General features: G+C 56.8%; 1 protein-coding gene across 3 annotated transcripts; it reads right to left on the bottom strand.

The window, feature by feature from the left end:
• Window positions 1-4,094: 4,094 nt before the first annotated feature.
• Window positions 4,095-8,408, bottom strand: KREMEN2 (kringle containing transmembrane protein 2). 3 transcript variants are annotated; one of them, XM_032460273.1, is made up of 9 exons: window positions 7,921-8,408; window positions 7,504-7,678; window positions 6,630-6,721; window positions 6,405-6,529; window positions 6,054-6,207; window positions 5,279-5,611; window positions 5,086-5,211; window positions 4,924-5,002; window positions 4,095-4,675 (listed from the first exon to the last, which is right to left on the bottom strand). In XM_032460273.1, exons 1-9 carry the CDS (start codon window positions 8,012-8,014, stop codon window positions 4,465-4,467), a joined length of 1,389 nt encoding a protein of 462 aa, XP_032316164.1. In that variant the 5' UTR covers window positions 8,015-8,408; the 3' UTR covers window positions 4,095-4,464. The 3 variants fall into 3 exon arrangements, with proteins under 3 accessions (XP_032316164.1, XP_032316165.1, XP_032316166.1); XM_032460274.1 differs by having other exon boundaries at window positions 4,525-4,675; window positions 4,924-4,997; XM_032460275.1 differs by lacking the exon at window positions 4,924-5,002 and having other exon boundaries at window positions 4,533-4,675.
• Window positions 8,409-14,096: the final 5,688 nt, after the last annotated feature.

The following is a 14,096-nucleotide window of genomic DNA, read 5'->3' as shown; positions in this document are numbered from 1 at the left end:
CAAACAAACAAACAAACAAAAAAAACCTTTAGTACTTGTCTCTTAAGATAAATACATAGGGGAGGTTTTGGGAGTGGTAGAAGTATTGGTGGGCTTTGCATCATTTTTGGAGCCACACCTCTAGTCCTGTAAAGACTAGATTTGTAAAACAAAGACAGTTTTGTTTTTCCTCATTTAGCTTAGGGAAGTCTTTTCCAAAAAAAATTTTATTGGGCCCTGAATATCAGCTATGATCAGTTTAGTCCAACCGATGGCTTCCCATTTGGCCATCTATTTATGAACACTTTTGGGGAGCCTTCCTGTGTTTGAGAAGTTTTTTAATTAGGGCTCTTGGTTTGGCCCTTGATTTGAAGAGGCTTGCCTATAGCCTCGTGTGGTCCCATTTCTAATGAGAACCTGACAATAGTAGATCTGTCGGAGATCTCAGTTTCCCAGACAGCAGGGTTCACTTGAGAAACAATATGGGGTGGAAGGGAGACCTCTCCTGGTTTAGTATTGATGTGGGTTCTCAAGGCTAAGAGCAGTCATTTTTCTTGGTGGGTGCCTTCTTCATAAGGGTCTCCAAATTGTATTACTGTCTGGAATTTAGTGAGTAAATCCCTTCCCACAATGGGATGGGGCACTAAGGCATGAGCAGAAACTGATGTGCAAAGGTAAAATTTTCTAGTAGGCCACTAAAGAAGGGGGGAGTAGATCACTTGGTTTGGGGCTTTCCGTCAATCCTTGTTATTACATACGAGAGGGGGATAAGGGTCCAGGGAAATCAGAGTAGGCAGCCCCCGCTTCTAGTAAGAAGACAACTTTCTACTTGCCACATCAAGTGTTACCTGAGACTCCTCCAGAGAAAAGACCAGGTATCCTGTGGGAGCCAGGGAGGGTCTCGTCAGTCTTCAGTCATCTCAGCCATCATTGGTTTGGGAGCCCCAACCCCTCTTCGAGACTGGGGGCAGTCCCACTTCCAGTGGCCTTTTTGCACGTGGGGCAGGGTCCCAATGGACTTTTCCCATACAGAAGGTATTCGTTTTTCCAGTGGCCTTCCTGGCTGCACTTAAAACAGGCCCCCTTTTGACGAGACAGTGGCTCTGATCCAGGCATTCTAGATCCTGTCCTCGCCATGGGTCTTTGTGGAGGGTAACCCCAAGGTGGTACAGGGATTAAGGCTGCTGCTAAGAATTGTGCCTTTCACTGTTGTCCCTGAATCCTTTTTGCCTCTTTAGCCCTGTCTCTATTGTTAAATACTTTAAACGCCAGATCCATGAGCTGATTCATCTGGGGACCCCAGCTGCCCAGAGGGGCCTTAGGGGTAGATGATTGGGAAGAAGACTATCCCGCCTCAGAGTCAAGGTGGGTAAAAGTTCCTGGCTGTGGGCCTCGGAGGTGGACCCATAAAGAGTTATCTGAAACTTTGAGATCCCACTGGGGGAGATGTTTTGAAGGGCACATGAGCCAGGCATACCAGGAAGGAGTTCCCTAGAACTGGGTCTTCGGATAGGGTCAGGAACATTTAGACATATGGGACTCCCTACCCCGACCCCGTTTACCTCCTCTTTTACAAAACAGGCCTAGCTGCAACATGGTGTTGTAATTTAATGATTCATTCTTTGGTCAGACCTCTTGGTCCCGTAGTTTGTATAGGGGCCATGCAGTATTGCAAAGGAAAATTAATTCCTTTTTCTTCAAACTATTCTTTTAAAACTTTTTCCAATTAATATGTGTCCTAACGGGGAGTCCTTTGGGATACTTGTAGTTGTCCCCATTTTGGTTAGAATATCCTGTCCGTGAGCCTGAGGTGGCTCCTTTGGACTAGTCAAGGAAAGGAGCAACGGCCAAAGGGAGAAAAGGTGACTAGAGCCCCAGGTTCTAAATCTTTTAGAGGGAAGGAGGAGACCTAGGTCCTGAGTGAACTAAGCAAATTACCTTTTGTGAAAGAGAAACAAATAGCATCGAAAGGTGGAAATCTAGAACGAAAAGGGAATGCTATAGCCACAGTGCTTCTTAGACCAGAGATCTGTAGGCCCACTAAGGGAGTATCTGCCTGTGATTCCCACTCAGGGGTACTATAACCTGCGACCCATGAAGCGAGCATTCACCGGCAACGTTTGCTCAGGGGTGCTTAAACCTGGGGCCCCACCCAGGAGTGTTAAACTTGCGATCCACAAGGGGAGTGCCTGCCTCCAACTCCTGCCTATGGATGCAATGAGGCTTATGCCCCGAGGGCACTCAGGGAGGGCCGGGCCACAAATTTCTTAAGGGGAACTCCCAGAGTCCCCTAATTTGGGCCCTCTTTTGCAGTTCCAGCATCCCGGAACCAGATCAACACCATGTAGAGAGGTGGAACTGGGCTCAAAGAGCCACGGAGGGGAAGCTCACCCAATCAGGTTGCCAATTACTTGCCACGTGGTCTTAATTTGGATGTCCGAGTGGTTGCCTTGGTGGATCTTCTCAAGTCTGAAGTGATAGAGTGATAGGAGAATGAAAAAAGATCTGGAGGAGAAAAGCCTTGGGCTCGGTGGGCTCCTTCATGGCTAGAGAGCTGACCTCTGCCAGATCCTGTAGGCAGCATCAGACGCCACCTAAGGGCTACTTGAATCTGCACAGCATGGGAGAAACCCCCTGCCACCCTCCTACAGGGGAGCTGTAGCCCAATAGGCAGGTCAAGACTATGCCCTTTGAGCCCTGCTTGTTTATGTAAATGTCCGATGTTGAGCGCCAAAGATGATGCAGGAAAACGGATGTGGGTTGTGAGGATGGCCATGTCCCAGGTCTCGGATGAGCCCCTGGGATGTGCCCCACCAAGTGTGGGTCCTTGACTTCCCCCAGGGAAGAATTCAAGTGCAAGCCACAGTTGAGTAAAGGTAAATTTATTTAGAGAGATACACACTGCATAGGGTGTAAGGCAAGAGAAAGGCAAGGAAAGAGGTGTGGGAATTGGTTGCTCAGGGTTAAAGTATAAGTAGGTACACACTCCACAGACAATGCAGGCCGTCTCCAAAGAGGGGGAAGTGAAAAAAGGGCGCTAGGTGTGGTGTTACCAGTTTTTATGGGCTCAGTAGCTTCACACGCCTACAGGTGGGACCGTTCCAACTACCCTGGGGAAGAGGCTGGGATTCCCAGGAATTGGGCCACCGCCCGTTCTTTGGCCTTTTGAAGTTAGCCTTAGGACTGTCATGATGCCTATGGGCATGTTATTTATCATGCTGTTACAGTGAGCATATAATGAAGCTCAAGGTCTACTAGAAGTCAAACCTCTTATTCCTCAAGGCCAACTGGGAGTTGAATCTTCCACCATTTTGGTGAATCTTCCACCATTTTGGTGTTAAATTGCTGTCATTCCTTGAGTGGCTGTGCCCTCCCCCCTCCCCTCCTGCCTCAGCTCCACCAGAGTGACCCTGGTGTCTCGTGTCCCCTCGCAGTGAGCACCCAAGCTTTCACCCGACCCACCAGGTCAACTCACCCTTGGGCACTTACCCTCTTGGGCACAGCCCTGCCACCCAACCCCACCCCACAGCTCACACTCTGTCCAAGGTGCTGCCAGCCAGGGACGTGCGGACAGGTCAGGTCTAAAGTTGGTGCACCCCCACTCCACAGGTGATCTCTCCACCTGCCCACCTTCCCTGGAGCTCAGCAAGGCTGAGATGCCCAGGCCTCTATGCTGTGTCTGACGTGCTTGGTGCCCTCCAGTGAGTCCCTGCACTTTGGCCCAGGCTTCTTCGAGCTTGGACCAGGTCAAATCCGCTCTCTGTTAAAGCCAAGATGCACTTTTGGCCCCGCCCAGGACAGGCAGGAAACATTAGGGAAGAGGGAGGGCAGGAGGCCTGGGGGAAAAGGTTAGTCCACAACAGGGTTCATCCTACTTCGGGCCCAGGAAGGCATCCCTTCTTCTGCCTAACTCTGCTCATAACCCACCTCCACTTCCTCCCGGACCCCGCCCACTCAAACTTCCGCCTCCCGCAGTTCCTCAGTCCTCTGCATTCCAGGCGGCTACACAAAACTCTTTGCCTGGAATGTCCTTAATTTGCATGCACACAACCAACCTTGGCACAATAGCTCATTGACATAGCACCTCCTACACGTAAGAATTTGCCGAGCAAGGCTGTACCAAAATACGTCCTTTATTCAAAGTCTATGGCTGGTCTTTTGACCATTTTTGTTGACCTCTCACATTTCACTGTGGGCAGCAGTCCAGGACCACCCCAAGAGGGGCTCAAAGACCCCTGTATCCAGGTCTATGAGAAGGGGAGCTGGATTCCTCTTGCCCTTTGGCCTGGACCATCTGGACCGTGAGGGTCACGCCAAGTTCCCAAAATAGCACCAGATGCTTTCTGTCCCACGTCTGGCCTCCCCGAGGTGACTAAAGGGCGAACTGCCCTCAAAAGGGCGGAAGGCCAAGGTAGAAAGTATGGCATAGGGTCTCAGGAGTCCATCACACTGTAGAAGGGTCCACTGGACCCCAGGAGTCCCAAGTCAGAGAGCAGAGATGAGCGAGCGCAGAGAACTCTGGCTGGAGGCACTCAGAGGCCGGTAACTCACAGCTAGACTCTCAACCTGGGGGTCCCCGGGAGGACAGGGCAGGGCCACACCTCGAGGCCGGCGATACCAAACAGCCCAACTTCTCGCCAAGCTCCGGGAAGGCCCCAAGGCTGGGGGTCCTTTACCTGGAGCCAGCAGGCAGCTCCTAGAGAGGGAGCAGACGTCAGCCAAACCACCAACCAATGTCACCACCTCCAGCACCTTGCTTCGCCTGTGATCCCACGCATGATTCCCTGTGTGGACCCAAGGCCTTGTCCCTCAATAACCCAGGAATTCCTTCCAGCCCCGTTCCCCTCGTGGGCCCCAGATTCCCACCAGACCCCCACGCCCAGGGGCACCAGGACGTCAGGAGCCCAGCGGGTCTGCCCTCAGGTCCTGCCCCAGATCGCGCACCGTCGGCGCAGCAGGCGCAGTAGCGACAGCAGCAGCAACAGCATCACTGAAATGGCCGTCACCGTCGAGAAGACCTGGGCTGCGGGCACACAATTGTGGTGAGAACAGGGCTTGAAAGGTGCTGTTTCCCAAAGTCCCTTCCACCTCCTACGCGCGTCTCACCTCCAGTCGCGGCCTCTGGAGCCCCAGGCCGGGGGCTGCAGCTCACGTTGGCCCCTTCGAGGGATGCTTCAGGGGTCTGGGCCGAGCCCTTGGAGGGAGCCGGGTAGTCGTCCGCGTCCTGCAGTCCTGCAGAGAGGGGTGTGAGGCAGGCTGGCAGGGGAGTGGGCCGAGGGGGTACAGGGCAGGGCCTCACCGCGGTAGGTGAGTGCGAAGCCCTGCGCGTGGCCGCGTGCGTCGCTGCGGAAGGTGAGCAGCAGCGCGGCGGTGCGCAGGCGCAAAGGCCCGGTCGGTGGAGGGCGGGCGCCGTCGAAGGCGCGGAGCAGGCTGCCTGAGGCCGCGTCGCGCAGCTCCAGCCGGTCAGGCGGGTCGGCCAGCTCGAAGAGGCGGAAGGTGAGTTCCAGAGCGGCGCCCGGCGGGCCCAGAGCCCAGCTGCAGTTCCGGTCTGGCCCGTACTCGTCCGGGAAGTCCGGGGAGTAGATGACGCCCTGAGGTGCTGTCCAGTTTCCCTGGCAGGAGCCTACGGACACTGTGGGCGGGGCCGGCGGTCAGAACCCGGAGACCAGCGGGCTCCTTCACGGGGCGGGGCGGGGCTCTTCCCATCTAGGCCCCGCCTCCGCCAGACCAGACGCGTCTTCGGACCCCGCCCCTCCAAGTTCAGTCGGGTCCTCTCCTCCAGCCTGTCCAACCCCTTCCCAAGGCCCAGCGGTCAAACCATTAATCCCCTTAAGTCTCACCTTCAAACAATTAATTCCTTCCTCAGGTCCCGCCCTCAGTCCCAGAGCCCTGCCCCCCGGGTTCAGACCAGTCTCTTTTTCGGACCCGGTCCTCAACCCAATCCCTTAATCAGGCCCCGCCCCCAACCTACCGCCTTCCCTTACCAGATTGCACCCCCTATCGTGGCATCGCCGTCTGAGTCTCACCCAGACTCTTCCCCTCTCCCACGCCCCTCATCACAGCTCACTCCTCACCTTCATAGATGCCTAGTCGCCCATCGCCGCCGCACAGCTGGCCCGGGTGGCCGAAGCAGATCTGGTCACAGTCGGTGGCCGGGGCCGGGCGTCCCCGGGCCAGGTCGCTTTCGGAGCCACAGAAACAGGCATAGCCAGCTTCCACGCCCGCTAACTGGGAGCACAGACTAGGTGACCCCAGAGACAGGGGCTGGGGTGGGGGTAGGGTGGTGGGAGCCAGGGATGGGGTCAGAAGTAGGAATCGGGCTGGAGGTTCAGAAATCAGTGTCAAGGTTTGGCGTCAGAGATGGAAGTTGATTTGGATCCCGAGGTCAAGGTCAGGGGTCACTGGTCTGGGCAGGTGGGCAGTACCTGGTAGCCCTTCATGCGGCAGAAGCGAAGGCACACCTGGACTGTTAGCTTTGTTGAGGTGCCGCTGGGGCCGCTGAGGGCCGGGGGTGCCCCCGAGTCCACGAAGCAGCCCAGGTACCCAGGCACTGAGGGGGCAGCAGAGTCAAGCTCCCTGTGGTGCCTCCAAAAGCGAACTCTGCCCAGGCAGCCAGGCGCTCCCACCCTTGCCCATCCGGCTCCACTCACTATGACACGTGGGGATATCGCAGTAGCGCCAGTAGATGCCCTCCTCCGTCTCGGCCACGTAGCACCATGGCTGCACGTCACCGTCTGGGTTACTGTTAGGGGAGAAACTGTTGGGATCCTACCATCCCAAGAACCACAAATTCCAGGTCCTGACACACAGCTTATTTGCAAAATGGTCACCTTGTGTGTTAAATTCTGATTTGCCCCACCAGAACGGATGTCAACTGCCGAGTAGATGGTGGGAAGTCATTAAAGGGACCTCGTGTGCTGATTTTAGGTCTTCAACTGTTGCTTGGACGTCATATATGAAGACTTTGAAGCCATTTGTAGTGTTCGTTCCCCACCCAGCCATATGCCTCTGTCAGTCCCTTGTCTTGGAACACTGCTTTAAAGCAGAAGTGATGAGCCCTAACCTTTGCGGCTCAGGAGGGAGGTGTTCTCCTGCTCAGCTCGGTCCGTGCCGCTTCAGACCGCAGCTGTGGCTCTGAACCCCCGATCCCTCTGTCACCGCAAGTAGATGCCTCTCAAAGAAGCTGTACGCCAAGAGCCCGTCCCCTCACTCGGGAGTTTGCCCCCTGACTAAGCCCCGCCCTCATGGGCCCCTTGAGTGCCCAGGCCTGACCAGAGGCTTTTCAGAAGTTAAGTTCCTAAGGCCCGACCCGGGTCGGAAAGTGTTCTGAGAGCCCTGCTACGTCCTCAGCGCCCGCCAGGCCCTACTCCTCGTTTAGGATCCGCCCTCAGGCCCTCGAGGTGGCCCCCTCTGCCCACCCAACGGAGACCCCCGCTCCGCCTACGCCAAGGCCCCGGGCCAACGCCTGCAAGGATGCACCCGGCCCCGCCCCAGAGAAAGCCCCGCCCCTAGACCGCCCCTCACCGGCAGAAGTTGTGCGCGCCCAGCCCCCAGCGGCCCTGGGGGTCGCTGGCGCTGCTGTAGCTGTGCTGCTTCGTCTGGTCCCAGAAGAGGCATGGCCGGCCTGCCCCGCGTGGGCCCGTGCGGTTCTGGTAACCGCGGTAGTCGGCGCCATTCACCTGGAAGCACTCGGACAGGCCTGCACCGCAACAGCGGGGCCTGGGGAGGTCCGGACCCTCTCCCGGCATCCTCACCCCACCCTCCGACGCCAACTCCCGCCCGACTCCCCAGCCAGTGTCTCTGGCGCCCACGGGGCCCTCGGCTGCTCAGCTGCTTCCACCACCTGCTCTGTCCCCTCCTCAGCCTCGGGACTGGGGTTTCTAGGCGCGGAGGCCGAGGAGGGAGTGGTGACCACGGCCCAGTCGCCGGGCTGGGACTCACCTGGGCTATGCAGGCTCCCCGCTGAGGCCCCGCGTGGCCGCAGCAGCGGGAGGAAGAGTAGGAAGAGGAGGCCATGCGAGGCCCGTGTCCCCATCGCCCCCAACCAAGGAGAGGTCTTCCTGGCCCTCACACGGCGCTGTCGCCTCTGGGGTCGCTCCGAAGCCTCCCTGGAGACCTGGGGGGCGTCGTCTTCTGACTGTCTGCCCTGATCTCACTCTGGGAGGCGCTCTCAGTCTGGGGCGGGGGAAATATCTCCCAGGGGTATTTGCCTCCCAGGGTTTTTGGCCCTTGAAGGCGTCTCTCTGCCCAGGTCCCTACTGGGAGTCTCCCCAAGGGAGGCGGGGGTGGGGTGTCTCGGGCCAGGGGCGTTCTCCGTCTCTCCCTCTCCTTGCTCTGGGTCGTGCCTCGGCTTCCACACCGCCCCCACCAGCTGCGCCTCGCTCTGAGCCTCCCTCGTCCAGGTCTCTAACGCGCTGTCTCCTGCCCCCCTCGCGTCCCTCCGCGCGTCCCTCCCCCTGGGTCCCTCCCTCCCCACCCCCCCTCCCCACCCCCCCCTCAAGGCCGGGAAGCCCCGCCCGAGACTGGAGCGGAGGCAGCAGGTCCAGACGCCTCCCACGCCCGCCCCCATCTCCGGGACCCTCCGTGTCCCGGCGCGCGCCTCCCTGCCCCTCCCCTTCTCAGGGTTGGTGAAGATTCTAGTGGGAGCGTGTGGAGAAGGACCGGCCAGGCTGGTGGACAGGACTGTAATAGGGGAGGACCCTCTTCCGAGGCCATGCACCCCCGGGACACCCTGGAGTCTCCAACTCACAGACACTCTTGAATGAAGTGCACGCACGCACTCCCACTCAGTCACCCATCATTGTGAGGTGCTCATACGCACACCCTCACTCAGATCCTCCAGCCCTTCCCTCCCCAGGTCCCGACGCCTCTGGCCTGAGGAAGTGCCACTCCCTGCCCCCGCACCCGCCTGACAGGCTGGAATGGTGGACGCTCAGTCCTGGACAGGCAGGGGCAGCTGGTGTCTGGGGAGGAAGGCAGCTGTGCCCCTGGTCCCAGCCTGTCCTCTTCTCTCCTCCTCCCCCTAGGACCCCCAGCCCAGGCTCGCCGGAGCCACATCGCAGCTCGGTGGAATTCCCCAGCGATGTCCCCCACCTGGAGGGGGAGGGGGAGGGTAGCAGGCCCAGGCAGGCGTGGGGGGAAATTCCCCGCCCCCTCCCCCTGGGCCCGACTCCTCTGAGTCCTCTGATCTCCCAGCAGCGCCCGCCGGCTGCCCCCAGGGCTTGGGGGGAGGCCAGCGCAGGTGCGTGGGAGGGCGGGGGCGGGGGCCCGGGAAGGAGATGGGTGGTGGCTGGGGGCCCAGAGCAACCCTGCCCCGCCTAGATGTCTTGCCCCTCAGCCCAGCCTCCCAACCCCCTCACAAGGCCCCTACTAGGCTGTCCAGCCTAAAAGGACCTGTCCCCGTCCTGTCAGTACCCGCGCCCCGCCCCAGATAGGGGGCTCAGGTGCCGGTGGTGGTGAAGGGACCCGCGAAGACCGCCCATCGAAGTTAGTGCTTCCTGCATGGATTTGGGGGAGGGGTGCTTGTGTCACGCAGCGAGAGCTTTCTAAGGAGTTGGCTTGCTGAGATTGGAAGCCAGAGCCCTAGCTGCCTCTTGGGGGAGCCCTCTCAGCTGCCAGGCTGGTGCTCGATCGCCTCCCAGTTTCCCACCTCTGCTGAGCACGGGACTGGGAGTCTCACCTGCACAGGCTAGTCCAGCTGGGAGAACCCACCTGACACCCCACCTAAGGAGGGAACAGTAAAGCCCATCGAACTGGCCCCCTTTTCCCCTCCACGTGTGAGTTCTGGGGCTGCCCTGGCATGGCTTCCTCCTAGATTCTGGCCCATGGAGAGCATCCTGGGGTGGCAAGCCTGGGCCATGGCCTGGGTGATGGGGGTGCATGGGGAACCTCATTTCCAAGGGTCACCTGAAGAAAGGGCAAGGTGAGGACAAGGACCACCAGGGTGCAGAATGAGGGTCAGTGGAGGGACTAGAGGAAGAACTAACCCCTTTGCTGGCAGGAGGGTGAACCAAAAGGGACTGTCCATCTGGTGCATTGCACTTTGGGCCCCCATTGCCCGGCCGGGTCTCCTGCAAAAGGAATCTTGGGTGAGATGGATGGGGATCTCAGTTCCAGGACTCAGGCACCAAGATGAGGGACAGTAGCTGCACTGCAAGCTCTAGGCCCAGGTGGCTCACTCCAGCTAAGGAAGGCCTGGGCTCTCACCCTCACCACTCTCAACTCCCGGGAGTTCAGAAAGGCTGCCCTGCTGAGAGGCCCACAGTCCCAGTCAAGACTCCACCCCACCCCCCAGTCTTTCCCCTGCAATGGTACCATTGTTGTGGGAAGGCTGGGTCCTTACTATCTGGCCCTTGCCTACCCCCTGATTGTTTACTCACCTTGTTCCTCCAGCTTCTGCACAAACAGCTGAACTTCATTTCCCTGCTTCCCTTGCATTTGGAGTGACCACAGGAGTGAGTTCTGGCCAACCGAGCATGGGCAGGAGTGATGTCTCTCACTCCTCAATACTTAAAGCAAGGGTCTGGACCAACATTAGCATCACATGGGAGCTTGTTAGAAATGCAGACTCTCACACCCTACCCCAGACCTCCTTCATCAGAACCTGTGTTTAACAAGATCCCCAGGAGCTGAAGTTTGGAAAGCTTATGTAGACCCCTGCTAGGTCTGGCCTCAACAGTCTCAGTTTCTGTCTCCTTCACTCACCAACTGAATGGAGGAGATTCCTAGGGCCTAGAGGAGGGTGGAAGGAGCCTGATTCCCAAGTGACCTTGTAAAAGGTGCCACCAACCGGAAGTATCAGCATATGACTCTACATGAGTGGAGTCTTAAGCCACTGAGATTGGGGGTTTGCTTGTTACAGCAGCTGACACAATTTACCTTGACTAATACACCTTCCCACCGTTATCCAGTTCTCTCCAGGGCTGGTTCCTTCTGAGAGCTGGGAGAGGGAATGTTTGACACCTCTCACTTAGTTTCTGGTGACTTGTTGGCCATCATCGGCATTCCTTGGCTTGTAGAGGTCACCAGTCACCACAGTCTCTGCCTTCATCTGCATGTGGTGTTCTCCCTGTGTGAGTTTGTGTCCAAACTTCTTCTTTTTATAAGGACATCAATCATATTGGATTTGGGCCCCATCCTACTCCAGTATGACCCCATCTGAACTCATTACATCTGCAATGACCTCTTTCCAAAGAAAGTCATATTCTGAGGTACTGGGGGTTAGGATTTCAGCACATGAATTTGGGAGGGCACAATTCAACTCATAACATCTCTTAATTATTTCTTGTCCCTTTTCCATCTTTGTTGCCACCCTAGTCTGGCCACCACCATCTCTTACTTGGACAAATTCCTCTCTCAAATGAGGTCCAACTCCCCTGAACAGCCCCTCCAGCAACCAGAGTCTTGTCTTTTTTTCTGATGGGAGGAAGCTGAGGGGCCCTTCTAGTGCCCTTGGAGCCCTCAGGGGGACAGTGGGGTGGGCAGCTGGGAGAGGCTGAGCTCTGAGGAGCTGTGGTGAGGATGCAGCTGCCCTGTTCTTGGTCTCCAGAGACCCCCTGGGGTACATCTGGCTTCTGGTCCTTGAACCAGGTAGTCATTCATACCTGACATGAGCACCAGGGAGAAGACACCTGGGGCAGGTGTTGTGTGACGGGGTTAAATTTTAGAAAAAGCCCTCGGTTATCATGGGGACGGATTGCAGAGAGGGGACACTGGAAGCTGCGGTGATCACAAAGGTAAGTGGCTGGGGCTCTAGGTGACTCAGGGCCCCAGGGATGGGGATGTTTATTAATCCAACGACTGACTAAGGGTCTTCTTTACTTTATGGGTGCCCTGCTGGTGCTATGGACTGAATGTGTATGTCCCCTGCAAACTCACACGTTGAAACCCTAATCCCAGTATGACAGTATAAACAGGTGGGGTCTTTGGGAGGTGTTTAGGTCAGGGTGGAGCCCTCATGATGGGTTAGTGCCTTATAAGAAGAGGCCAGAAAGTTAGCTAGGCCAACCCTTCTTCTGCCCCCCTTGTAAAGACCCAGTAAGAAGGTGGCTGACTGTAAACTAGGAAAAGTGCTCTCACAGAACCCAGACATGCCCACACCCTGATCTCAGACTTTCAGCCTCCAGAACTAAGAAATCAACATCCGTTGTATATTATGGCAGCCTGAGCAGATCAAGACACCTGGATTCCCCCAATTCTCCTGGCACCGGAGGAAGGAACCCCATCAGCCTTAGCACACAGGGAAAGAAACTGGCAGAGGCAGTGATTGCTAATGGGTCTGGGGTTTCTTTTTGGGGTGATGAAATGTTCTGGAATAAGACAGTGGTGACAGATGCCCTACTCTGAATATACTAATAGCCATTGTATCATACACTTGAGTAGGTGAATTGTATGGTATGTGGATTATATCTCAATAAAGCTGATACTAAAAAAAGAAAACTAGGCAGGGTGGCACTGGTGGCACTGACAGCTGACAGGATGTAGGGACAGGTGGGGCGGCGTTGAGGTTGGCTCTGGGTTTCTGCTTATGTGGTGTAGCCTTCAGACATAGGGGACAATAGGAGGACACTTCCCTTCACCACCTGTGCTGCTGATGATCATGAGATACCCAGGGTCAAGGTCCTGGAGGCAGCTGGACACACAGGTTTGGTTGCAGAAGGGACAGAAGGGATGCCTGGACTGAGGCTGCAGACTGACAGACCGTAAACCTTGGAAGTGGCTGGGCAGAAAAGGGCTGAGATCTAGTCTCCAGAACACCAATCACCGTGCTTATAGGTTGGGAGGAGGCCGAGGAGCCCTGGAGGGAAGTCGGTGGAGAACCCCAAAGCCTCCTTCAGGTCTGCAGGGATCAAGAAGGAAGAGTCAGTGCCTGAAGGTGAGCGCTGATATGCACCCGCTGACTTTAGGAGGTCCTTGGTGCCACCCTGCCGGAGCCATCTTGATGGAGGACATGGTGGCAGGAAGAGCTGGGCCAGGACAAGCATTTCAGGGACACTCACCTCACAACCCTGGGGACAGGACTAGAGGCCAGGGCCCTAGAGCTGGCCACTGCTCCCCATTTTTAAAATTCGAGTTCCTCATTGGTGTTTTTACCGCTCATGAATTTTTTATTTCAAATTTCTTAACGAGATTTTGCGCAGTCATCCAAAGGGACACAGAGACACTCTACCAGCTCTGCATGGTGCATACATATGAAATAGAGTTTACTGGGAGAAACTAGCGCAGAGTGGAAACAGGGATGAAGGACATGATCCCACCCACCTGTCATCATCCACAAGGGGCCAGCTTCAGGGAGGGGCCTGCCCCTGTGCGCTTTGCTCTGTGACACAGATGGGGCAAGGGACATCTCTCTGGCTCTGGAACCGTGGAAGAAGTGGCCATACAAAGGGGAGACTCTGGAGCTCAGTGGTGGGAGGCCTTGGGGCCATCCAAGGCAGCAGCAGCTTCCAAATTCATTTCCATCTGGGAGTTCTCAGCCTGAGCAATGTGGACCATCCATCTGCTCTCTAAGGTCAAAGGTGCAGAGAAGAGGAAGAGCCTATGGCCCTGGCTGACGTGCTTGTCTAGGGGGAAGACAAGCTTGGTGCTTTCCCTGATCCTCCTCATGCTGCACCCCAACTTCTGGGTGCCTGGAGCCCAGCCAAGGTGCCAGGCCTGGGACTTGGGTTGGGGAGTAGTCAGCTCTGAGCCCCATGGAGGCCCTGTTATGGAAGCTGCAGAACCAGTGACCCTGCAAGTGTTGCAGATGACAACGGCTGCAGGGGCTCAGTGCTTCTTGCTGGATACCTCAGGCCTGTGTGGGGTTTCCTGTCATGGGGGACTGAGTGGGGACCCAGCTGGGGGTGGCACAGACTTGACTCTCCTTTGAATCCAGGTGCCTTCCTCTAGGTGTGGCTGCCTTCTGTGGGCGTGCACATCTGTGGGTCTAGGATTGGGGTATATCTGTTCTCACAGTGTCGTGTCTTTGGTGTTGGCCACGGGCTGGTCACTGTCTTGGGGCAGTGTGCTTCATGGCAAAGTATTGAGTGTCCACTGCAGGGGCCAGCAGCACAATGGGTCTCTTGGCAGATGGCTGCATCCTGCCTGGGAGGTGGGCTGTCCATTGCTGGACCATCTCA

Source organism: Camelus ferus, chromosome 18 (assembly GCF_009834535.1).
Source record: "Camelus ferus isolate YT-003-E chromosome 18, BCGSAC_Cfer_1.0, whole genome shotgun sequence".
Lineage (NCBI taxonomy): Eukaryota > Metazoa > Chordata > Mammalia > Artiodactyla > Camelidae > Camelus > Camelus ferus.
Note: the sequence above shows the minus strand (reverse complement) of the source record. Positions and strands in the feature narration are given on the sequence as shown.